Here is a 26,697-nt window from a genome sequence, read left to right as displayed (position 1 = left end):
CTGGACCTATATCCTAGTGATGCATCATTAATGGATTCCTATATTAGCACTAGCTCTACAGAGCAAACTGCCTTATAGGCTTCTAACACACCAATAGCAGCATTTTAATGTCTGTTGAAACTTAAACCAACAATGGAACAGACAGAACAGCCAACTGAACAATGTACAAGCACAAAACAAAGTCACATAACACAATAGTTCATCTGGAAAACCTGACAGGGAAGAAAAACTATAGGAGAAGCATGCTTGTAGCATTTCACTTACTAATTAGTATTATTACATAGCGAATCTGCCATCATACAGCCTCTCCTATCTCCTCTCTGCCCTTGCATTCCACAAGAACCCTGCAACACTGCCTGATTTCCCTCCACACGGCCAAGAAAGTGTTTTTCCATTCAACTCTTTGCATTCATGTAGGAATGCAAAACAGCAACAAAATAAAGTCAAGAGACACTCTCTGGAGTGTTTTTCCAAAATCATTGCATTTTTAACCCATTGAAAGACCTGCTGCACGTTTCAGCTGCATATCAGCAGATTTAGGTGAAATAAAGTAATTATATTGTCCAATAAGCTTCCCAAACTAGCCAATCATCATCTATATGTTAAATACCACACATGGAAGCCAAATCACACCTTTAACTAACCTCTAGCAAGAGGAAAGATGTGCCAGAAAATCAAAAAAATTGAGGTGGATGTAGTCCTCCATCAATACATATCCTCAACTTCTGATGGCCATTATTTTACATATGGACTCAAAACAAAATGCTTCTTTCTTAAATCATACTACTTTCCATAAGGAATCCAAACATGTAAACATTTCCAATTTGAACACAATTTTATGACTGTTTTGATGTCTACAACAATCTTTAAATTGATGAGTCTAACAGTGACCCCATTGTCCAACTTCTTCCATGATACTACCTAATGCTCAAAAAGCGTCTATTTTCCCTATGCGTGCCTAAAATAGGAAAGGAATGCTCCCCAAAGTGTTTAGGACCAAATATAAGAAACCTACAGCATTGATCCAAGTAAACTTGCAGACTTATAGAACATCTTTTGCACACTTATACTGTAGCACTCATTTGGTGGCCTATATGTGAACCATAGCTTGTGCCTTACTATGGAACCTCCCCAATCTGAACTAGTCAACCAACATCAGATCAGCTACAGTTTCCATGATGCTTCCTAATGCTCAAAAAGCATCTATTTTCCAGGTAGTGTCTAACTCTGTTCAAATGAAAGGATGGTGGTGTGCAATTAATGTCGCTTGATGATGACATAAGGCATCAACTAGCTCACCTTGCACAGTCCCAAGCTAGATATGCAGCTGCATAATTTGAATAGAGTTGAATATTATACAAGAGATGAAGGTTGTCCATGCTTTGTACAAGAAGATGAAATTATTAAAAATAGGTGGATTACTATGGCAATTAGAACTAATGAATTCTCCTCTTGAATCAAAATCTAATGTTGTAGGTATAGTTGTTGAACTCAGACTTGGCAGTAACTCCACAGGCTCAAAAAATTTAAGAACTCAGAACCTAGCAAAATCTCAGAGAAAAACTCAACTATTATGACTTGGCAAATTTATCGAACATTTGAAAATACATAATTTTATAAAATATTCTTCAAAAACAGATATATATATTAGATTTGTAAATGTAATTACTTGCAATATAAGCCCATTGATATTTGGCTTAAAAGATAGACATAGTAAAACTTGAATAACTTTGTCAAAGACACATACTTGCATCTTGATCCAACACAAGTTGAATAAAACTCTTATTGATTACTATTTTCACATGATCCTCTAACCTTGCAGCATTAAAATCAAGCAAGTAAAGGGAGTGCCTACTAGTAAGAAAAATTGCAAGCCTTTGTTAAATTACTCTCCAAAATAAATCATTTGGATGTGTAAATTTAAGTTCTTTTCAACCTTGTCTAGCTAATGCCTAAACATAGACATGCCAATAAAAAATAAAATATTTACAATCAAACTGTTGAACAATAATGTGAGTTTGTCATCTCACCATAGCACTGAATGAATTATGCATCTTATACATTTTCTAAATGCTCCCATCTCACCAAAATGATACTATTTCAAAGACAAAAATTATTAAAATAATTGATAATAGAAGATATAGGATTCTTAATAAATATATGAAATAACTATACTATCGAAAGAAGTAAAAAATTAAAACAAAATTTAATTCCCACAATAACCAATAATAAAATAGATGAATTAAGTATTTCAAAATTAATAAAAAAATTGAATCTAAACTGTAATGTTGTTAGTGAACTTTATTTAATTCTAATAAAAATGTCACCACCAGCTATGTAGCCCCCACTTCTCAATCTCATGTTTTCTTGCCATCGTCATGCTCCCCATTGCTAACAACCCCTTAAAAATTGCATTTCAAAATAAATGGTTTTTATATTGCACCGGGACAATTTTTTGACAGATCTAGGGCAAAAACTCGGTTATTTTTATAGATATTCACAAAATATCGCCACACCTTTTTTTGTATATTCAGTGATGAGTTATTTGGCGAGTAACTCACCGACATTTGTGACACATGAGTACTTGCAAAGTTTTTCAACCATGGTTGTAGGCATTTGTCATGGCCCATGTATGTGGAACTCATCTACTAGAGATAGTTCTAATTGGGTGCTCTCATTGGGGTTCTATGTTTCACATAATAGTCCTTATGTGAAACCTTCACTCTAAGGTACTACATGGAATGAGGAGAAGCATCATGAAGTGCTGCACTAATTTTTAAGACTATAAGAAAATACCATTCCAGGTCATGCAAAGCCCATATTAGGAACAGCTGGTCAACATTGAGATTATTGTTTGTAAAGGATTCAAGGCACCTGGTCCATATATTTTGAGTTAGCCCTTGTTGGAGGAATCCATGAAAAACATTGAGGTTGTGATAGATGATTAGAAGAGAATTTCATGGGAAAAGCATTGCAGTATTTCACAATGATCAACTTCCTAGCGACTTTTGGTCAATAATTGTTATTGAGGTTGATTGATGTCTTGCATGATGTTAAAAAATACTAGGACTTTATGTCATATGTTGGAGATGCGAAGGTGTTCATGGGAGTGTGCGTGGAGGAAGCCTTCCAAGTTGTGATGAACAATGCAATAACAAGGAAGCTTCTTGAGGAGAGGCACGCTACAACTTTTTGGATCTCTTGTGCTGCCCATTGCAATGATCTTCTATTTGAGGATATAGACGAATTTGTGCCTCTCCAACTTTTTGGAGCTCTTATGCTGCCCACTGCAATAAAATTCTACTTGATGATATTGACAAATTTGTATGGATGAAAACCATCATTTAAGAGGTAAGAAACATCTCCAAAAAACTTCTACAACCACCCTTAACAGCTTTTACCTAATGAGAGAGCACACCAAGGGAAAAAAAGCTTGTGTTATTGAAAAGCACGTGATTCACCACCAACTTCACCATATTGTAGAACATTCCAACCTCACTAGCATCATAAGCAGGTCTACATCCATGAAGTGAACTTGATATAGGAAGGGCTTAAAATAATAAAAAGGTTTAAATACACCTTAAATAAAATATTCAAAACAGCACTATTGTGCCATAGGCTGGTGCCTTAAAAAGAGAAAAATCAAGGTTTGATGTGGCTTATACAGAATCACTCTAAGAGGCTAAACCAAAGTTTTAACTTCTACTATCACACTGGTTCACCTCACGCACTTTAGCAAACAGCGACTAATGTGAACACTGTACTTCTTAAACAGTTAAACTATTAAGTGTATCCTCTACTAGCCAGGAAATTAACTTTGAACTGAAAAGCATAAAGATGGAATATAACAAATGAACTAGGCATAAAGGGGTACAAAAAAATGCTACAATCTAAATTTTCTGTTCAATGAAAAAAATGTTTATTCCCACATGTGCACCATGGATTAAGAAAGAATGCTATGATACAATAAAAGACAAATGTGAATATATGAACACTTGATATCACTCCATTAAATATGCAAATGCAAAGGGTGATTATATCGGAAATGAAACAAAGATTTATACCTGCATGGAAAAAATTGGGAGATGGTGCCGGCAAGATTGGTCTAGGCTTCAGTTCGTGCTTAGGTGTATCCCTCTCCTTTTCAGGATCATTTGATGAGTTTTGATGCTCTTGCCTTTTTCTTTTCAACTCTTTCCTCAAAGAAAATTTCTCTGGCTTTTGCTCTTCCTGTCCATTTTCTGTTGTCATCTCTGAACCCACAAGACAAGGAATATCAGCAACAAACTTTGATATTATGAGGCACAATAATTGTCTGACACCAATACAAAACATATTTTTGCAAACTGGAAATGGATGCACTCCACTCTGCACTACTACTCCATGATATTGAAAAAAAAATGAAAGGAGCATAACAAGCCACAACAAGCACCAGATAGAAGCATTGAGCATAGAAGTGAATAACCACATAGCAAAAATAAACTAGCACCAACATGAAACAGCATACTGCATGCTACAAAGAACGAAGCTCCAAAAATGACACTAAGGATTACACAAGAATAACATAAGCAAACAATGAAATACCTGTGTCCAAATAGTACATGTCATCAAGAGCCTCTAAGTTTTCATTGCACCCTCCTATAAAGGCAAGAATACCCCTTTTAAAGTCCATACAATCTCCTGCCATAGAAAATCTAGCAGAAGGTCCCTGACCCATGGCTGACACCTTTGTCCACACCCCACTTTCTGCATCAGAGTGAAGATCAAAGAAAGCAAATATTCAGTATATGCAATTTAATAAAACAACCAAAAGAATTGAAGTTAAAAAATCACGAACTTGCTCCTAAAATAGCAAAACAAGTTAAAAGTAGATGGCAACTCCTCTCGCTTATTCTAACTCACCATTTGTGTTAAGCGCTTCGAATTGCAATGAAATTGGTCAAAATGGTTCATTAGTTGATTTAAATACTAATTAAAGAAAATAAAAAATGCTGATGTAACACTTATCTTCTGAATTCACATGGTTAATTACTTGATAAATTAATTTCAGAAATTCATGTGGAAAATTGACCAAAAGAGGAAACTGCAGGTTCAACCCATTGTTCCCTTAACTGGAGGATGTCATCTGATTTGAAAGATATCGTTATAAATGATTAAAGTCAGTTACACTTGTACATGATTAAATAATATCTTGAATGATACTGTGGTAGTCCTCTTCTATCTCTTAAGTTGAATATTCTCTGACTTTTCTCTAGAGGTTGCCTTCTCCCGAGACTTAGTTTCTCATACAAACTCTGCATGTTCAATCATAAGGTCCCAGTAAAAAGGGTAAAAAAATTAACTAAACAACATAATTTTATTATCTCCTCTGTTATAACTTAAAACTCCTAGACCTTGTTAACTTTGAAGTAAATCTATCTAGCAGAAAAGTTCGACCAGTATACCCCAAGAATACATTCCCTGGGTTCTATAGGCATCCACTCAAATCCAGACATCCCAGGGGTGGTGGGATGGCAATGGAATGCCCCCCCATCATCCTTGGCACTTGGGCTCCAATAAATGGCCATCTCCATGATTCACTCATTCAGTGAGGTGATCTCTAAGGACATCTCCCTTTTAGGGGGCATGCCCAAGGATGCCCTACCACCCTTAGGACATCCAGACATTCCTCCCTCAACCATTCTAGAGGAAATCAGGGCATCTCGGAAATCAAAACTCAAAAAAATAGCAATTTTAATTTTAAAAACTGAAAAAATGAACATACTACTAAAATCTAAACATGAATTTGATGGGGGGCACCTAAACAATCAATAAAAATTCTAGCCCATGCTCTTTTGAAATCATCAAATTTCAAGATGAGAAAGAGAAGAAAAGGAAGAGGAATAAATATAAAATTCATGAATAGCATAGATGTTCGGATATTCTCAAAATTTCAAACTTGTATAAACTTTAGCTTCTTTTAATCATGTTGTTTACATATATGATAACTGCACTGCAACTTCTTTTACTGTTTTCTATAATTGTGTTTTCAAATATTAAAGTTTATACAAAATTTAATTGCCAATCACCCATCATCCCTAAAATCTGGAAAAAAAAAAATTGTCATCTCTGAAACTCAAAAGAGCACTTCCCTTAGACCCTGCAAGGGGTGTTGCCCCTCAAACCCACTAGGGGTATTGCCCCCACTGGGAATGTTACTCCCAAATCCCTGCTCTAGTTTAAAAAAACAAAAAATGAAATTCCTTTTGGACCATGTTGGATAGAAGAACTTTTTTTCAACCAAGATAATTAATGGAACATGAGTAATTAATTAACAAAGATAATGGATGCCTACTCTTAGGCCTTGAGTGCTTGTATAGACAAAGGATGTTTGTGGAAGACATGCCCACGCATGGAGTGTCTAACTTGTAAGATCAAGCATACTCATTTGCATGAAAGTACTTAGTTTCGTGTAAGCCATAATGGTGAGCTTCGCGATCACACTCCCTACTCCCTCTCTAGGATCTAGTCATGTATCCTTGAGTTGCTTTTGATGTTTGGTTCATTGAAGGTTGGGCCCAATATGATTGGTTGGATTATGTTATTGGTGATCATGCCTAATGATGATGCATTGCTTTCCTTCATTGGTGAAAGTGGCCAATGAGAGTGTTTTCTTTTGTGCCATATGTGTTAATGCCCAATGAGGAATTTTGTGATTATCCCTTGATGTTACTTGCACGAATTTTGCATTGTGTATGAGCATATAAACTTTGTGTTTGTCTCGCAAGTAAGCCTTCTCCCAGTGTGTTTGGTGTGAGTGTGCTTATGGCTAGTGTGACCATCTCCTTGCATGGTGGAGTGGATCTTTGAATCTCACAAGGTTGGGTGGCCTGGAAACCACCACTGGGGCTCGAGGATCATGGACAAAGTCCAAAGTTTATACCGTCATTGGTAATAATTGTTATGTTTCATTTTTCTTGTTCTCGTGTAACTGTAATTGTGATACAAAAGGGCATTTCAATCCTAATTGTATAAAATGTAATATTACCCCTAGACCTCTCATAACGAGATGTATTGTAAAATGGTAATGCAAAAATAGTGATAGGGATCTATGGTTTACGTGACTCAATGTTGGATTTGAGCAAAAATTTATCTTGTTATGCCTTTATGGTTTATTGTGAATACAGTAAAATGAACTTGGGTACTTTTCAATTTGGGCTTAGAATGAACGTAATGCATCTTGCAATTGTTTAGGATGCTGTTGTAATCCCGTCACAAGGTTGTCGAGTCTCTAGGTGTTCAATCCTAGGGAGTTGTCATTTCGGGCAGTTTTTGGGCCTCTTGTAAAAGCGTGTAAAAGTGGAACTATGTCGAATCTCGTCTCCGTGGTGTCTTCTTTCTTAGGGCAATGTGTAGGAGTAATAGGGAGGTCCTTGTACACCTTCCTAACTTCTCCTTCATGTGTTGATCCTGTTGTGTGCCTCAGATAGAATTATTTATTTGACCCTATTTCATTTTCAACATTTTTGGGTTCAATTTTTATCGTGAGTCATCTTGGGTAATTCTGAGGTGGTTGGCATATTCAAGGTACCCAACCCTAGCTTGGGTTCGCTCACTGGTTTGGACACCACTGCATTTTCAAGACTACAATGCCTTGCCCAAACTACAAGGCTAGATTGGGACTCCAACACTTGGGCGCTAGTGTCCTCGACGGGTGCAAGTGTCCTCACTTGCTTAATTTTGCTATTTTGTCTTCCAACTGCGGTTCCAGTCATTTCTCGAGGAAATTCTTAGCACAAAAGTTGTCCCCTTGACCTAAATAGTTTTTCAAAGTCATCATTTTGTTTGTGTGTCTTGCATCATATTTTAGGGCATCTCCTTGCCTTGAGAAGCATGTTGTTGCTTGCAACAGGTCCATTCTCATTCTAGTTGGTGACGAGTTTGTACCTCCTAGTTAGGCAACCTCTTGTTTAGGTTGGCTCATGTTAAAAGTTGTCTTGGGTCTTTGTTGAGCGGATCAGAGGTGATTGTACTTGTTGCCTTAGTTTTTGGCACCCCATTCACTAAACCTTCATTTTATTCATTTAATGGCCAAGTCTATGTCTAGAGGTCTTAAAAAATTTCTCATAGTGTCATAATTCAGTTAAGTCTTATTAAAATCTTTCAATACTTAGTGAATTTTGTGTAATATTCCCTAATAAATTCCTAGTCTAAGTCTAGACTAGACTAGCATATTAATTCTTTTATATTAGTTTTCAATTTACTAATATAAATTAATTAATAAATGACTTTTGTAATATTAATTACTTTATATTAATTGTCCATTTGTTAATATAAATTAATTAATTCCTAAACTATTCGATAGTTCTAAATAATGGAAATAGATTTATCGGTTGGTTCTGTTTATGGTGAAAATGGATAACAATAAACAACAATATTGCAAGGCTAAAATGAATCCAACCACTAAACCCTAGCCTAACAATGAACAAAGATCCACCATAACATATGAAGATAACCTAAGACAATGCAAAATAACTCAAAATCACAAAGATTATACCATCACATGTCCAATAGGGTTTTGATCTCCATTCTTCCTATCTCCATTGATCTTGCTTGATATATTTGCTCTCAGATTTTATATGCACAAGAGCTCAACAAAGAACGGAATGTGGTTGCAAGTAGGATCGTAGTGTAGCAAGTTGCATGAAAGATCATTAGCATGAGTGATTAGGGTGATTCATTAGGGTTTGATAATGAAGGAAGCATCTCCTTATATAGAAGACACAATATGAAATGGAGGGATAAGATTGAGAGGTGTAAAAAGAGAGGTCGGCTAGGATTAGAGGGTAGGTAGAAGAAATACCAAAATAATGAAAGAGGTAGGTAGTGTATGAATTAAGAGATGAATGACATGTGTCATGTGTAGAAAAAGATAATGAATTAATTAAATAAATAAATATTTATTTAATAAATAGAAGAAGTGGGATCAATTAAATAAATAAATATTTATTTAATTTAGGAAAAGGATAATTTAAATAAATAAATGTATTTATTTAAATGAGAAATAAGGCTAGAAGAGGATAAATGAATTAATTAAATAAAAAAAAATTTATTTAATTAATAGAAGAAATAGGCTTAGATAATTAAATAAATAAAATATTTATTTAATTAGATTGGACAATTTTGGGTGTCTACATTTTGCCCCTCTTTGAGACAATGCGGCTTGTCGCGTTGTTTCAAAGAAGATAAGATGAACTGATACAGAGTTGCCCCAGAATGGGAATGATATGCCCCCTCGAGAGATTGGATGAAAATGTCTGAAAAGATTGCAGACAATCTCTCGATAAGAAAGAGAGGCTAGAATTTACTGACCGAATAAAGTGACAAAGTCACAGGATGAAGAATACTGACTCGGGAAATGAGGGCGAGGGCTAGGGTAGGCTATAAGATAGACCACGGGCAAAAGACATCCTCATTGTCATCCACACCCTTACGAGATCATAGTGCAAAGCGAGAAAAGAGCAGCAGCAGTCAGCAGCGATGGCCTTCGTGCACAGATTCGACCGCGTACGCCGATTCCAGCGACCAGCAGATGCAGGAGAGCCGGTAAGTACCGCAAAACCTCTTCGTACTTTCACGCATTTCAAGTTTTGTCATTAATGCATGCTAGGTAGTAATAAATGCGCTAGGAATAGGATAGTTAAAAAAATGCAAAAACGCGCAACCGCGTCTGTGTCCAACAGGCGCGTCTGTGTCGAGTCCAGGCGCGTCTATGCCTGGGACCGCGTTTATGCTGAATGCGGACGCGTTTGAGAATTGTAGGGGCGTTTATGTCATGTAGGGACGTCTGTGTTCCCTGGCCGCGTTTGTGCATGATATAGGCACGTATGTGTTCAGGAAGCGCGTCTGTGTTGCAGAAGCGCGTTTGTGCAGTCTATAAGCGCGTTTAGGAGTGTAAAGCGCATTTGTGTGTCAAAATGCATAAGTTGAGTCTTTTTAGGTCAAATCGGCAGTTTTGTGATGAACATACGCTGTCGATTGGATAAGCTGCTGAGAGGATACACTCAAACAGGTCCTCTAGGATGACTAGGATAGATCAAGGCACTTTGTGATGAACAGGGAGCACCAAGATAGGCAGCACTTTGTGATGAACAGGGAGTGCGAATGTGAGTAACACTTTGTGATGAACAGGGAATGTCACACACGTAGTACTTTGTGATGAACAGGGAGCACTACTAGGATAGATAGCAACACTTTGTGATGAACAGTGAGTGTCACTAGGATAGATAGCCATATGCATTTAGATAGCAAGTAGCATTTTGTGATAAACAGTGAATGCCACGATAACTGACATGATTGATTGGTTGACTGCAGGAGTATCTGCCTATGCTGGAGTCACGGGAGAGATTCCCATCGACTCAGAGGTTGCGACCAGAGTTGTCGATTCAGGATATGATTGGGATTGAGGAGATGGGTCTCACACATGTGCTATATGTGCCCGAGTTTCGGGCAAACATGGGTTTGCTGACTGCACTGGCGGAGAGATGGCACTCCGAGACTTGCACGTTCCATTTGCCTATGGGGGAGATGACAGTGACGCTGGAGGATGTCTACAGGATTTTGCATATTTCGATCGATGGAGAGTTGATTCCATACGATCGAGACGGAGACAGAGAGGCACTGAGACAGGTATTTCAGGATCCCGGGTTGGAGATGAGAGCAGGTCACGTGGCATGGGATACCATGACCGCGACAGGGCTAGCGTTGCCAGCTGTTATTGGAGGAGCCATCAGTGGTTTCTTATGTCCAGACAGGGCTACACGGGGATTGGCAGTTGGCTGGGGAGGAGCATTGGAGACACTGATGACAGAGCACACCAGATATGCATGGGGGCCATGTGTCCTGGCACATTTATACTATGAGCTGCATCAGTTTGTTTACCACGGATCAGTGGGCTTGGGCTGCGGAGTGACTCTCCTACAGGTGTGGGCATATGAGCACCTTCCTATCACACGACCTATCCACTTCAGAGGCAGAGGGCATGGACGGAGTTTTGTGCATTTATACGATATGATTACATCACAGCCTCGGATTGGTCGATTGGAGCATTGGAGACGCGTCATAGATGACATTGATATGGTTATCTGGAGGCCGTACCTGGGGTGCGAGGAGTGGGATGACGACGCAATGGAGCTACCCTATGCATTCAGGAGCAGGTATCTTATTGGGCGAACGCCCTATATTCTAGAGAGGCAGCTTGTTGACAGGGTATGCAGACAGTTCGGCCGGATCCAGAGGATGCCGCGAGGCTCGGGCATGTATGCCCGTACAGTCAGAGATCAGGTACAGTTCGGGCCACTTCTATCATATGATCAGGCCATGACACAGATGGCCAAGATGATGCCATTACCGTGGGACATGTGGCCGGAGGTAGAGGATGCAGGGATGGACGCAGAGTATTCTGCATATTGGGCAGAGCATCCATTTCCGAGGTTGACAGATCCGGGAGAGCTGCTGGAGGGAGAGGTAGGAGGGGATGATGATGATGATGGTGGAGGAGATGGAGATAGGGGCCGGCGGAGGCGGAGGGGAGTAGTGGGGGAGAGGCGGGTGGCACCTCGGAGGGAGGGAGGACAGGAGAGAGCAGCCCAGGTGGTGAGGGGTTGAGGTGGATTGCCCCTACAGGTACCAGCAGCACAGGGTCCTAGAGCACAGGGACCTAGACAGGTGCAGGGACAGGAGCAGGTGCAGAGACAGGTACCTATTCAAGCACCTAGACAGGTACAGGGAGAGGCACAGGTACAGGCACCTGCAGAGGAGGAGCCACAGGCAGAGGCTGAGGGTGGAGATCCTGAGGAGGATGAGCTGCTAGAGCTGAGAGAGATCTGCCAGGGCCAGGCAGACGAGATTGCAGATTTGGTGCGGGAGAGAGATCGCCTCAGGATCAAGCTCAGGGACACAAAGCGGGAGAGAGACCAGGCCATCCAACGATATACTGAGGCCGAGACAACTCTGAGGGCAGGGAGGCGGGCAGCAGAGGATGCAGGGGCAGGCTACGCATATGTGCTGCGAGCCGGAGAAGAGATCGCCTACTGGAGTGATCTGTACTATGGTGTCGTGCCAGCGGATCAGCGGGCGAGGAGCTTCCATAGATCGTCGCGCACAGCGACGGCTACGGGAGGGAGTCGTAGGAGGCAGGCATCCAGCGGTGGGGTCATGGGTCCTCCACCACCACCACCAGACAGGCAGGGGGATCCTGGAGCGGGACCATCTAGAGCTCAGACTCCGTCGAGGCCAGGCGGCTCCGAGGGAGGGAGTTCATCATAGCCATAGAGGGCTCCCCTTTGTATCAGTATATGTACCATTTTTGTATTGTAGACACCTGCGGGTGATTTTGTAGCCATATGATTCTTTTGACATCATTGTATCATGACACTTTTGATTATATATGAGAGATGATCCTTTTTTTTTTTGCGGCAGCTATATGCATGTGTACCTTATGTGATGAGATGTTCTTATGTGATGCATGTTTTATGATATGGATGCTTATATGATGTAATGCAATATATTTTTGTTCTTTTATGTTGTATATGTGATGCATGATGCAAATGTGAATGTATGTAATGCAGATGAATATGATAATGCAAATGATTATTTACATAATGAAAATGTGAGATGTGCTAACATGTGTTGTATGCAGGATGTGATGCAATTGTGATATCTATATGTATGTATGAAATGCTTATATGTGGTGATGCAGGTGTAACTATATGAAATGCAAATGTTTTTGGTGTGTCATTATACTCAGTCATGTGATAGCAGGCTACGCGGACTTGAGAAGGACGATGGAAGTCAATCAAGAAAGGGGGGATGAAAGACAGAAGATATGAACGTGAAAGAGCTTCTTGTGCGTTATCATCATTGAGATTTATTATGGCAAGTAGGTTATGACAATCGAGGCATTTGTTCAGCCCAGAAAGTCAGTGTACCTGTTTGCATGGTGATAAGACAGTCACAAACAAGGAATGCCCCAGTTCATACTAGACTCACAGTGTCCTCATATCCTTGGACAAGTCATAGCATTACTAAAAGACAATCCACAGACAGCAAATGCAAATAGGTGACGATACCCCATCCTCGCCTTTCTAGTCAAAGACATCCTGGAAAAGCTAAAAGACATGTCACCAAAAGATAAAATCAAAAGAAAACCAAGACTCGACACCAACATCCACTGTAGTCCTCAAGTTTAGTGTCTCTTGTCACTTGTTTAAGTCTTATTCGATTGTGGTCACAATGTTCACTTTCACAAAAAGGATAGATAGCACTGAACCATATGTTGTCTGAGTCTGTTGAAAGATTTGATTTTGTTGAAGCCCATTGTTGCTGTTGTGTCTCATTTGAAACTGACTGAATCCATGAAACTGATACTTTATTGCGGAGAAGATGAAACTTTATTGCGGATCTGTGATGCAAATGCTGCTTTATTGCGGATTGTGCGCGGATAGACTTGAAGGAAGCTGGAAGAAACTGTACTCCTCGAAACATGTGATGTTCTCAGTTCCTCACCCATCACTAGACGTAGGATTTTGCCTTAGCCACAGATAGGATCGGATTTATTATAGATGGAAAGGGATGTGAAAAGGGATGGTTATGGATGGCTAACCAATCTTAGGTAGATCAATAACAAGCCATGATGGGAATGGGTAAGTTTATTGTGAACGAATAGGTTGTGAGTGTGTACAAAGTGAAAGATGAAAGAGAATCCTGAAGGAGAGAGGAGCAAAGTCTCTACGCATGGCGCTGGTGACCCAGTTTTCACCATGGTACTTGCCCAGGGCGCCACCGAAGTGGTTTTCACCATTGGACGAAATTATTTCTCTTTACTTTTTTGATTTTTCAATTTTTTTGTTGTCACAAGGCGCCTGTTTGCCAGGTTTTCACCATGTAACGATTTTTTTGTTTTATAATTTTTTTTGTATTTTTGAATTTTATTATTTATTTATTTATTTTTTTTGTATTTTTGAATTAGGATGTTCCGAAGAGCTTATGTGTAGAACCTGCGAAGGTGCATGCTATTGATAGGATCCTCTAAGGGTTCACCTTCTGTAGTTGAGAGCTGATATGCCCCAGATCCATATACCGCTGTAATGATGTAAGGACCAAGCCAGTTTGGTTCGAACTTGCCCTTCTTATCTCTGTCTTGCTGATTCTTGGGGTTCTCTCAGAGTACTAAGTCACCTACCTCAAATGTGCGAGGCTTAACTTTGTGATTGTAACTGCGACTCATTCGTTGTTGGTAAGCCTTGAGATGATTAAAAGCAATGTGCCTTCGTTCCTCCAGCAGTTCTAGTTCTTGTAAGCGAGAGACCCTGTAGTCTTCATCGTTGATTATGTTTCTCAAGGAGACCCGTAAAGAAGGTAGCTCGACCTCAATAGGCAAGATGGCTTCAGAGCCGTAGACAAGTGAGTAGGGTGTAGCTCCTGTAGGTGTGCGGACACTTGTGCGATAGGCCCAGAGTGCAGGATTGAGTTGGATATGCCAGTTACGGCCAGCGTCGTCGACTGTCTTTTTAAGGATTTTGAGAATTGTTTTATTAGACGCCTCAGCTTGGCCATTACCTTGGGGGTAATATGGTGTGGAGAAACGATGGGAGATATGGAAGCGCTCACAGAGTTCACGAACATCCTGATTTTTGAAGGGACGCCCATTATCAGTAATAATGGAAGTAGGAATCCCGTATCGGCAAATGATGTAGTTCAGGATGAAGGTAGCGATTTGTTTCCCAGTAACTTGTGTGAGAGGCACGGCTTCAATCCACTTTGTAAAATACTCTGTGGCTATGATAATGAATTTATGTCCATTGGAAGAAGGAGGGTGAATCTTGCCTATGAGATCGAGTCCCCACTGACAAAAGGGCCAAGGAGATGCAAGTGGTTGTAGTTCCTGTGCTGGTGCATGTATGAGGTCTCCATGAATTTGACATTGCTTACACTTCTTGACAAACTGATATGCATCTTTTTCCATAGTAGGCCAGTAGTATCCAGTCCTGATGAGTTTCTTGGCCAAGGTAGGACCACTAGTATGCGGACCACATATCCCTTCATGCACTTCTCGTAACGCAATCTAACCTTCGTCACTCTCTAAACATCTAAGAAGGGTGCCATCTAGACCTCGTCGGTATAGGATATCTGCTAAAATGACGTATCGAGAGGATTGGCGAATGAAAGTGCGGCGTTGATTGTTCGATAGATCGGGAGGTAAGATATTGTTGCGAAGGTATGTGAATATGGGACCATATAACTGGGATTCAGGACCAACAACACATATCATTTCCGTAGGAGTGATCTCATATGACGGAATCAGCAGGTTGTCTACCAGGAATTCATAGCAGGTCTCATTTTGCGGTAGATCAATGAGCGAAGCAATTGTAGCCATGGCATCAGCAGCGCGATTCTGTTCTCTTGGTATCTGCTCAAACTCTATCTTTGCAAAGTGCTGTTTCAGATCATCTACCAGTTGTTTGTAAGGCATTAGCTTTTCATCTTTTGTTTGATAATCATCAGTTGCTTGACGGATGACAAGTTGAGAATCCCCAAAAACACGAAGTTCCTGGATCTTTCACTGAACTGCAATTTTCAATCCAGTTGTTAATGCCTCGTATTCCGCTATATTGTTAGTGCACGAAAATGATAAGCGGTATGACTTTGGTATAGAATCGCCTTGGGGAGTTATAAAGAGTATACCCGCTCCTGCCCCGTGCTGTGTGTATGAGCCGTCAAAATATAATTGCCATGGCTTTGCAGGTGATATTGTTAGAATGGACTCATCTGGAAATTCTGACTGTAGAGGAACATCATCTATCATGGGAGCATCTGCCAATTGATCTGCAATGGCTTGTCCTTTGATTGCTTTCCTGTCCACGTACTCAATGTCAAATTCACTCAGAATCATTACCCACTTGGCTAGCCGCCCAGTAAGTGTAGCTTTGTTGAGAAGATATTTTAGTGGATCAATTCTGGCAATCAACTTAGTCTTGTGAGTGAGCATATAATGTCGTAACTTCTGTGAAGCAAAGACCACAGCGAGACATGCACGTTCGATTGGAGTGTAGTTTAGCTCATATCCCACCAATGTGCGACTGATATAGTAGACTGCTTTTTCCTTGCCGTCAGGTATTTGTTGTGCTAGGAGTGCCCCCAGTGCCGTTGGAGTAGCTGATATGTAGAGTAACAAAGGTTGATCTGGAATTGGTGGCATCAAGACTGGTGGGTTCAAAAGATAATCTTTGAGCGTCTGAAAAGCCTGTTGACAGTTCTCATCCCATTTGAACTTGATGTTTTTGTGTAGCAGGTGCTGGAAAGGGTTACACTTATCTGCAAGTTGTGCTATGAATCTTCGTATGGATTGGAGTCTCCCTTGTAAAGATCGAAGTTGACTGATATTCTTGGGTGGCGGCATGTCCAAGATAGCCTTGACTTTTGCTGGATCAGCTTCTATTCCTCTTTTAGACACAATGAATCCTAGGAGCTTCCCGGAGGTTACTCCAAAGACACATTTCTTTGGGTTTAATCTTACCTTGTATTTTTCCAGCCTATCAAAGACAACTGAAAGTATGTCCAAGTGTATGTTTCTGTCTATTGATTTTCCCAAAAGATCGTCAACATAATCTTCCACGGTTATATGCATGAGATCATGAAAAATAGTGGTCATCGCTCTTTGATAAGTGGCGCTTGCATTTTTCAGCCCAAAGGGCATGACGTTCCAACAGAAGGTTCCCCATGGACAAGTGAATGATGTTTTATGTTGATCTTCAGGTGCAATCCTGATTTGATTATATCCAGAAAATCCGTCCATTAAGGATAACATTTCATGACCTGCTGTGAGATCAACGATCAAGTCAATGTTTGGTAATGGGAAATCGTCCTTTGGACAAGCCTTGTTAATATCTCTGAAGTCTGTACATATTCGGATGCTGCGATCCGGTTTGCTGACAGGTACTAAATTGGAAATCCATTCAGGATAATCAATTGGGCGTATGAATCCGACATCCAATAATTTCTCTAGCTCTGCCTTGACTAGCAATGCCACTTGTGGATGCATTTTCCTTAATTTCTGCTTTACTGGTTTTGCCTCTGGTTTGACTGTTAAATGATGCATCACCAAATCCGGGTCTAGCCCAGGCATATCTGCGTAAGACCATGCGAAGTTGATTTGTCGTCCCTTAAAGAAGCTTATGAATTTTGCTCTCTCGGCCTCTGTCAATGATTGAGCCAAAAATATGTTGTGTGGAACCTCTGCTGTACCAATGTTTGTCTTTATAGTCTCCTCTACCAACATGGATGATTTTTCCTCGTATGATGCTGGGAGAATGTCGAGCCTTCCATCTTCGGGCGCCTCAGAGAGGTTTTCACCCTCAGATACGTCCTTTCTTTTTACTTTTTTGGAGTCAGATAGCGCCACAGTGTGGTTTTCGCCATAAGACCCTTGTTTTGTTTTTATTTTCACATTTTTGCGACTAGAAGGCCCGACACCCTCACCAAAGTATGCTATGTTGTTGAGCTCTATGGCGTATCCTGCTTTGTGGTCTCCAGGGGGAAGATCATCTCGAATGCCAAGGTAATCGATAATAGCTTCGTCATTTTGAAATGTATCAATTTGTGCTGGTCCTTCATGATCCCAGTCAATGAGTTGAGGATGAACAAGGGGAAGGTCTTTAGTGCTTTCAGGGTTTGCAGGACTAATAGTGAAGATGTGGTTATATTCAGGTATGTCAAGGTAATCGTCGAGGTCATCGATGGCACTCTCCTCATCAGTTTCGATCGTGAGCGAATCCAAATTGTCATCACTAGTAGAGCCTTCTGGGACAGGTGTCCTCATCCTATGTGATTTTGACCTAGGACCTTGAAACGAAGCTTGTGCGGGATCCTTATGGGTTGGTTCTTGACCAACTCTGAACTTTTTGTAAAATTCCTCCTCCTCTATGGGTTCATCTGGCTCTCTGAATGTTTCAGTGAGCTCATAGTCACTAGAGGATTTGTCTGAACCCCATTCCCACTCATTGGAGTCTGTGGAATAGTAATCCTCTTGTTGAGCTTCGGCAACTTTAATTCGCCATACCTCTTTTGTTCTTTTATTATGTAGTCTGGGATTCAGAAAACCAAGCCCCTTGGAGCGTTCCCTTCTTGTAGTTAGCTCAGGTTGTAAGGGCTCCATGACACCTTCTTTGCGTAGTCCCTGCAGAATTTTGAAGCCTTTGCCATAGTTCTCACAGGGTATAATAATCTGATCATGTGTGTCCTCTTCAACGTCCTTATAGAGCATTTTATATAAATTTTCTTCTTCTAGTTCACCCCATTTTTGAAAGATGGTAGGATCCCATTTGAGTATCATGATGGGGATTTGCTTGTTAGGATGTGGCCTCCCATATTCCTTGGGAGAGCTCATGACTTGTCGTAAAAACATTGTCTGATTCAGAGTGTATTCTCCCATGCCTTTGTCTTGAAACTTGGCTCTAAGTTCACCTTGTTTGGATGTCGAGGGCTTTAATGACTCAGGATCAATATATGTTGAAGAAGGAGTAGCCTCACGATTGCTGGGGATGATAATCTCAGTATGTGATCTCAAGTTATTACAATATATGAATGGATTTGGATCACCATTGACCGTTACCTCGACTCCATTGTGAGGAAACTTAATGCACTGATGGTATGTTGATGGGACTGCCCTCATTTCATGAATCCACAGACGTCCTAGCAATATGTTATACGTGAGATCTAGATCTAGGACTTGACAAACCACATCCTTTGTGACTGGCCCTATTCTTAGTGGTAAGGTGACCGTGCCCTTGGACGAGCGCTCTTCATCATCATAAGCCTTAATGGTGATTTGGTTTGTAGAATTTACAGCTTTGTCAGAATATCCCAATTGTCTTATGGTACTCAATGTACAAATATTAAGACCTGCTCCTCCATCTATCAGGACTCGCTTTATTCTATGTTTATGTATGAAGGCTTCAACATGTAGAGGTGCATTATGTGGCTGACTTATGGAGGCGTCATCGGCTTCTGTGAATGTGAGGGAGTGTGGAACGGATAGGTATCCCACCATGGCTTGAAACTGGTCCACGTTCAGATCAGTAGGGACGGCAGTATCTCTCAAGATTTTGTCAAGGATAGCTTTATGTGCAGGAGATATACGTAAGAGCTCAAGAATAGAGATGAGTGCAGGTGTCTTCCCTAGTTGTTCTACAAGGTCGTAATCAGGCTTGGTTGATGAAAGATTGGTATTCTTAGTGGAGGCACCTGGCAATGTAATCTTACCTCGACGGGTTGTAACATGACATTCAGAGGTAGATTCGGACGAAGATCCCACACTTTTTAGGACAATTTTGGGTCTCTGAGAAGAATTCTCAGGATTTTTGTTTTTGATAGTAATGGTAGAGATATGATTGTCCATTGAGATGTGATTGATAGTAGAATCATAATTGTAAGGTGCTCTAGTGTAATTGGCTTGATCATCTGTGACTTTGCCTTTTCCTTTGTCATGTTTTGGGAATGGTTCCTTAAACACCTCATGTTCTTGATTAGATGAATGTCCCTCAATCTCTATATCTCCTCTGTCAATGAGATCTTGCACAATGTTTTTCAATCGATGGCAATTACCTGTCTTGTGACCCTTGCTCTTATGAAACTCACAATACTCATCATCATTCCACCAATTTGGTTTTACCTTTGGTTCATAAGGAGGAAAATCTGGAACTGTAATTACTTTGTTTGCTACAAGCTTTTTGAATACTGATTCAAGTGGTTCCCCCAATGGAGTGTACTTCCTTCGTGGTCTAGAAGTTGTTTGAGTGTTCACCTGATTGTTGGTAGAACTTGATCCAGAAAAGACGAACTTTGGTCTCACTGTATTAGCATCAACAACACCATCATTAACTGTGTTCTTGTTCTTGTTCCAAAATTTTGGTTTGTCCTTTCCTTTAAAGTCCTCTTTGTTTTCTTTGAATATCTTAATGACTCCTTGTTCAATTAAGACCTTTTCTGTTGCTAGGCCCTTTTCAATAACCTCCTTGAATGTAGACAAACAAGCTTTTCTGAGATCATAGCCAATAGCCTTATTAACGTTTTGTGTGAACATCTCCACCATTTGTTTCTGCGGGATTTCACAAGAGCATCTGCTAGCTAAGTTTCTCCATCTCTATAAAAATGTTGCGAAAGATTCTCCTTCCTTTTGTTTAGTATTGCACAAGGTAGTAACTGAGACATCTGTTTCAATGTTGTAAGAGAAATGCTGAATGAATGCCTCCGCTAAGTCGCCCCATGACTTAATACCAGGAGGTAATTGAGAAAACCATTCCATAGCTTGATCGCCTAAGCTCTGTGGGAACAACCTCATCAAGTATGTTTCTTCTGCCGCTACCTCAATGCAAGCTGTGAAGAATTGTCGTATGTGTGCCTTGGGGTCTCCTCTCCCTCTATATTTGTCAAATTTTGGCGTTACAAAGTGTGGAGGAAATGGAGGCATTGGAATGCTCTTATCAAAGGGATAAGGACATATATCTCTCATAGTGTATGTAGGTTTTGGTGTACTCATGTCCTCCATTTTCTTTTGTAAATCTCTTATTTGTTGCTCCAAATTATTTTTGGGAGGAGATTGATTTCTTGTAGCATACCCCATGCTTGAAATGCCCATTTGAGGAGGAGCTTGTTGCATGTATGGATGATACTGATCGTAGACATGTCCATATGGAGGTCTATATTGATGTGGCATATATGGAGCACTTGGCATAACTTCATGTTGAGGGACCCCATATCTATTTTGTGTGTATAAACCATATTCAATAGGCCTTTCATTTTCCATTGTGTTGCCCCCAATTTTGACATGAGGTCTCCTTGTGTCAAAATTTTGAGGATGTCCTTGAGTATCCACTTGTTTTGATTGATCCACACCTTGAGCATGTGTCTGAGCATAAGGCCTCCATGATGGTCTTTGAGTGTAAGTATCATATGTTTGAGCTTGTGTATGTGGGATTGCTGGCTTTTGAAGCAAAGCTGATGGTGACTCCGGCATCATATTATTCGGTCCTCTATTTCCTCCACTATTTAGTCTCCTTTGATCCATGTTGGGTTGAGTTTGTTGTGAGGGTCGACTTTCCATAAGTTGAGATAAGTCAAAATCATGTGGTATTTTAGCTCCACTATGTGCCATCATGTTTAGAAAGTATTGTCGATCTCTCCTCATTATCTCTTCAACCAATCTATTGAATTGAGGATTCATTATGGATTCTTCTATGTCTGCTGATAATATTGAAGAGTTGTCCACTGTGTCATTGTGTGTAGCATTGTTGTTTATAGTGTTTGCGCTCTCCACATTTGGATTGTGTCTATAAACATTCATGTCTGGTAATGTAGTGTGCTCAGGATTGTAGAATAGATCATTGTCATACTCATAAGAACTCATGTTTACGGATTCTTGAGCTTCTTTAGCTATTCTCCTAGATTTTTGAAGGCGGGTTTCAACCATGAACTAGGTGTTAGACCAAGATGTGAGAGACTAGATGAAAAATGACGAGAGTATGGAAGACCAAGAGTTGTATGGAGTGTAAGCGAATCTTGAGGTGTACTTGCAATGCCCCAAAGTGTAAGACCAAGTATGTAAGTAGTAGAGTAGGTGTGACTTCCAAAGAGAGGATAGTTTCTTTTGATGAGGTAAGCTGACCTTGACTCTAAGTAAGACCAAATGAGACCCAAAGGTAAGAAACCTTGATGAGGGACCACTTAGCAAAGTGTAGTTGTATGTAGTGTGTTGAAAGAGTATAGTGAGGACAAGCAAGTGACCTTTTTGACTCAAGTTTAGACAAGTATGAATGTAAAATGAGATGTGAAGCAATGATGGACTGTGTGAAACCTTAGAACAGGCTGAATGCTAGATGAAACCTGAAGAGACAACCTAAGAAGCTCAAGTATGCCGAAACTGATTTTCTTTGTTTGCTTGACTGTTAAAGTTTTCAAATCCTGACACAGACGCCTCTGTATACTTCACAGACGCGATTCCCAGACACAGACGCCTCTCTGTTTGACACAGACGCTGATAAAAACACAGACGCTATTCTGTACTTCACAGATGCGCTTATCTGACGCAGACGCGGTTTGAACAGACACAGACGCGTTTCTGTAACCTTAGTGCAATTTTTCTTATCTGTGAAGTTGTTTTGTTGTGACCAAATCTGATTTTTCGACTGTTTTTCGTGACAAGAGGACACAATGTTGATGACTCAATGTTTGCAAACTGTTTAGACTCCAAAAGTGTGTTGTTTGATGTAAAAGTTTTTTGCATACACTTGAAGACACAAAAGACACAATGTTTTGCTGTTTTGTCTTGAATGTTTGAGCGTTTAGCATAAGACAAGCACAAATCTTAGGGCTGGCCAAGACAATAGTTGTTGATCCCACATAGGGTTTTACCCCCGAGGCTACGATATTCAGAGCGGATACTTAGATGCTTGACCTCACTGGCTCCACCCTCGACACTCACTTCTCGGGTCAGCCAAGCATCAGTCCCCATGAAAACTCCCCATGGCGAACTTTGTATCTCTACTAAGAACCATATGTGTGTGGGGCGCTACCAGAGGTCCGACCTCCTGCCTCAACAACTAGAAGGATTTGGGCATCTAAAACAAAGAGGTGCTAGTAAGGGCATCCACTCGTGTGGCCATACATGCGGCACTTTCAGCTCTGTAAATACAGAAGGCTCCCAGCCGGTAGGGGTTACGCCCTACAAATGATCAAATAAATTTGATCAAACGGGTTTATGGGGAGACATAGTGTCGGTATGAACTAATCAGCACACGTTATTCATAGTTTTCACCATGAATACATTTGATTATAGTGGTTCGGATGAGGTGGGTTTTCCTCGCTACCACTTGGGTCATTCTCTTCTCACTAGTAGTCCTAATGACCACACGGGAAGACAGGCCCTCTAAAGATTAAACAAAAAGAGCCTATTGCTCAAGACACAAAAGACAATGATTCAATTTTAGTGCACCAATGGAAGTGTTTGCTAATCTATGAAAACAAGGCACACAACAAAACTACAAAACCCTAGCTAAGGCCCTGCAACAAAATTGTTAGTAGTCTGGATTGTTTCAAATGATCACCCCTTCCTGCAAGCACACAAGTTAGGTAAATTTTAGAAAACCCAAAAGACTTTGTGAAAAGGGGCCTTCAACGAAAACGTTTTTGCCTCCAAAGCAAGCTGCACAAACTTGGTTAGCTAGATCTGCAAGGGTTAGCCGAAAATAAACCAGATCTGAAACCCTAAGTACAAAATCCGAAAACCCGAATCTCAGAAAAACTGAAATTGCAAAACAGAAAGCATAGACGCCTCTATACCAGACACAGACGCGGTTCTGTAATTCACAGACGCGCTTGGATACCGCAGACGCTATTCCCGAACACAGACGCGATAAGATCAATCACAGACGCGGTTTTAATTCACAGACGCGGTTCCAGAAACCTGCAAAAATAAAATCTGGCAAAAAAACACAGACGCGATTCAAGATATTGCAGACGCTTCTGAAACACAAAAACGCGATCCGAACGCTCGCAGACGCGGAAAAACCTAAAATGTCGTCGAAAATTGTCCGATCTGCAACTTCAAAAATGCGAAATCTGCAACAAAAATGTTAAATGCAAAGGGACAAGAGTCCCACCGGGCGTGCCAAAATGTTTATGGTGAAAATGGATAACAATAAACAACAATATTGCAAGGCTAAAATGAATCCAACCACTAAACCCTAGCCTAACAATGAACAAAGATCCACCATAACATATGAAGATAACCTAAGACAATGCAAAATAACTCAAAATCACAAAGATTATACCATCACATGTCCAATAGGGTTTTGATCTCCATTCTTCCTATCTCCATTGATCTTGCTTGATATATTTGCTCTCAGATTTTATATGCACAAGAGCTCAACAAAGAACGGAATGTGGTTGCAAGTAGGATCGTAGTGTAGCAAGTTGCATGAAAGATCATTAGCATGAGTGATTAGGGTGATTCATTAGGGTTTGATAATGAAGGAAGCATCTCCTTATATAGAAGACACAATATGAAATGGAGGGATAAGATTGAGAGGTGTAAAAAGAGAGGTCGGCTAGGATTAGAGGGTAGGTAGAAGAAATACCAAAATAATGAAAGAGGTAGGTAGTGTATGAATTAAGAGATGAATGACATGTGTCATGTGTAGAAAAAGATAATGAATTAATTAAATAAATAAATATTTATTTAATAAATAGAAGAAGTGGGATCAATTAAATAAATAAATATTTATTTAATTTAGGAAAAGGATAATTTAAATAAATAAATGTATTTATTTAAATGAGAAATAAGGCTAGAAGAGGATAAATGAATTAATTAAATAAATAAAAATTTATTTAATTAATAGAAGAAATAGGCTTAGATAATTAAATAAATAAAATATTTATTTAATTAAACTGGACAATTTTGGGTGTCTACAGGTTCGATTTAGTTCTATTCGGTTCGGAAACAGGTTTCTTCGAACTACCTTTTAGGATGGATTTAGGGAGGTCTTTCACGAGAGGTTGACAGACTGGAGATTTTGGACGATATTTGCAAATAGAAGCTTGTGTGTAAGGATGCACGTATAGTCTAATTTGCCTTTCGTCAGTTGGAAGACTGGCCTAGTGGTCTATGTGATTCCATCCTTGACTAGAGCGGAATTAATATTCGATGTATGCCAACGTATGCTATTTCTGGGAAGAATGACTCCTATGCTTTGTGGTGCGGGTATGTGCATTGGTCTACACCACGGTTTATAATACCGTTGAAGGTCTAGGTTTATGAACCGAACTTGGCACTCAACACAACCCGTGTGTCTTAACCCGATATCGGGATTATAGCATGTAAAAATGGAAGTTTGATCTGAACTAGTAATGTCGTGAAGTGACTTGGAGGCTGCAGTCATCGTGTGGAGGTTCTGGAGAGTGCTACCATATGCAATTCCCTCGCCAGGTAGTTTGTCAACAACTGTGGGTGTTTCCCCCTTTCATGTACGTGGAGGAATATATGACGCCCTTGTTGTCGAGTTCTGCAACAAGTTTTGGCACCAACATCTAATCTATAATTGGCAACCACGGTTTATTTATCAAGTACACCATGAACCTTTCAATTAACTATTCGAATGCTTAATTTAAATGTACAAATTCCTAATGTGCAATAAGCATAAAGACAATGTATGCCAACTGTGAGATTAATATAGAATTAAACTTTATCAACTGATCAATTTGAAGTTACAGAACTGTGAAATATTGATGTCTGAGTTCCAATGAAATAATATTTAATTTTTCTTCCAAGTGCATCCTTACATACTCTGAGAACTTCATTTATCAACAAACACGTTAGTTGAGGATTTTTACAGTGGTATCAGAGCTTTTGAATCCTGCCAGCCTGTAGGGTGTTTTTGAGTTGAAAATTAATGAAAATTCTATGTGTAGCTGAGTATGCACCAGGGAAATTATAATTTTCGAAATACTAGGGTCCGACAAAACAGAGATCAAAACTTTCCTTTAGTACAAAGTAGCTCTTCTATTCAGTTTGGAATTGAGGACAACCATACTGCAACGGACGAAGAGATTATTTTTGAAACAAACAAAATGTGGGAACCTGAAAACAATAGGGATCTCATAGCAGCTTTAATCAAAAGTCAACAAGATATGCAGGACAATGTCAACAGAATGACTAATTTAATGACCCAATTATGGCACAAAATATTAATCCGCATCAAAATAATGGTGAAAATAATCAACATCAAAATGTTGGGGTAAATAATGGGGGTACAGATGAGCATTTTGTTAATAATAATCAGCTGGAAAGAACAGGAACAGCCAGACCCTTTATGCCAACTTTCACTGCTAGGAATGTGCAACCAAAAAATGAACCGACAATTAGAGAATTACAGGATGAGATACACCATGATTGGTTATTATTAGGGGATGATTTGAGATCAACAATGACATTTGGAGAATACTTGGATGTCAGAATGAAACATAGGCCAAGAGGACAGCGAGGGAATAACAGTGAATTACAGAGAAAAATTGGTAAAATGTCTATACCTTACTTTGATGGGTCAGGGAAAACCACAGCCAGGGCTTGGGTGCAAAAACTTGACACCTATTTTCAATTAAATCCTATGTTGGAAGATGAAGCGATCAAATATGCAGCATTACATCTTGAAGGTGTAGCACATGAATCGTGGAACCATGGGCAAGTAACTTTGGGTCATAATCAGATTATTACATATGTTGAATTCACTGAGAAACTTATTGACAGATTTGATTCTAAAGATCCTGAACTTCGTCTGAAAGATTTAACTCAGCTTAAGCAAACTGGAACTGTTGAGCAATACATTTCTTAATTTGAAAAGTTGGCAGTGTTAGTAACTGAAATTTCAGAGAGACACAAAATTGTTATATTCATAGATGGATTATCTGATTCACTCAAAGGATGGGTTAAATCCTTAAATCCTCCTACTTTACAAGCAGCTATTAAAAGAGCAAGGGAATTGGAACCTTCTTCAAAAGGTAGATAAAGACAAACAACCCTTTAACAAGGAAAATTTCCCTAATAATAGGTTAGATAAAGAAGAAAGGGAAGAACTCAGAAGAAAAAAACTATGTTTCAGCTGTAGAGAA

At 39.9% G+C, this 26,697-nt stretch overlaps 1 protein-coding gene across 3 annotated transcripts in view; it reads right to left on the bottom strand.

Annotated features, from left to right (window-relative positions):
- The window catches only part of LOC131046605 (acyl-CoA-binding domain-containing protein 6), a 157,924-nt gene that overhangs the window by 22,228 nt on the left and 108,999 nt on the right, over nucleotides 1-26,697 (bottom strand). For all 3 annotated transcript variants that reach the window (XM_057980381.2, XM_057980380.2, XM_059213065.1), the window contains 2 exons: nucleotides 4,585-4,746; nucleotides 4,065-4,253 (listed from right to left, as the gene is read on the bottom strand). In XM_057980381.2, coding sequence (XP_057836364.1) covers nucleotides 4,065-4,253; nucleotides 4,585-4,746 — 351 coding nt within the window. The remainder of the gene's footprint in view (nucleotides 1-4,064; nucleotides 4,254-4,584; nucleotides 4,747-26,697) is intronic.

This window comes from Cryptomeria japonica, chromosome 10 (genome assembly GCF_030272615.1).
Source record: "Cryptomeria japonica chromosome 10, Sugi_1.0, whole genome shotgun sequence".
Classification (NCBI taxonomy): Eukaryota; Viridiplantae; Streptophyta; class Pinopsida; order Cupressales; family Cupressaceae; genus Cryptomeria; species Cryptomeria japonica.
The sequence above is the reverse complement of the archived record's forward strand: the minus strand, read 5'-3'. Positions and strand labels throughout refer to the sequence as shown.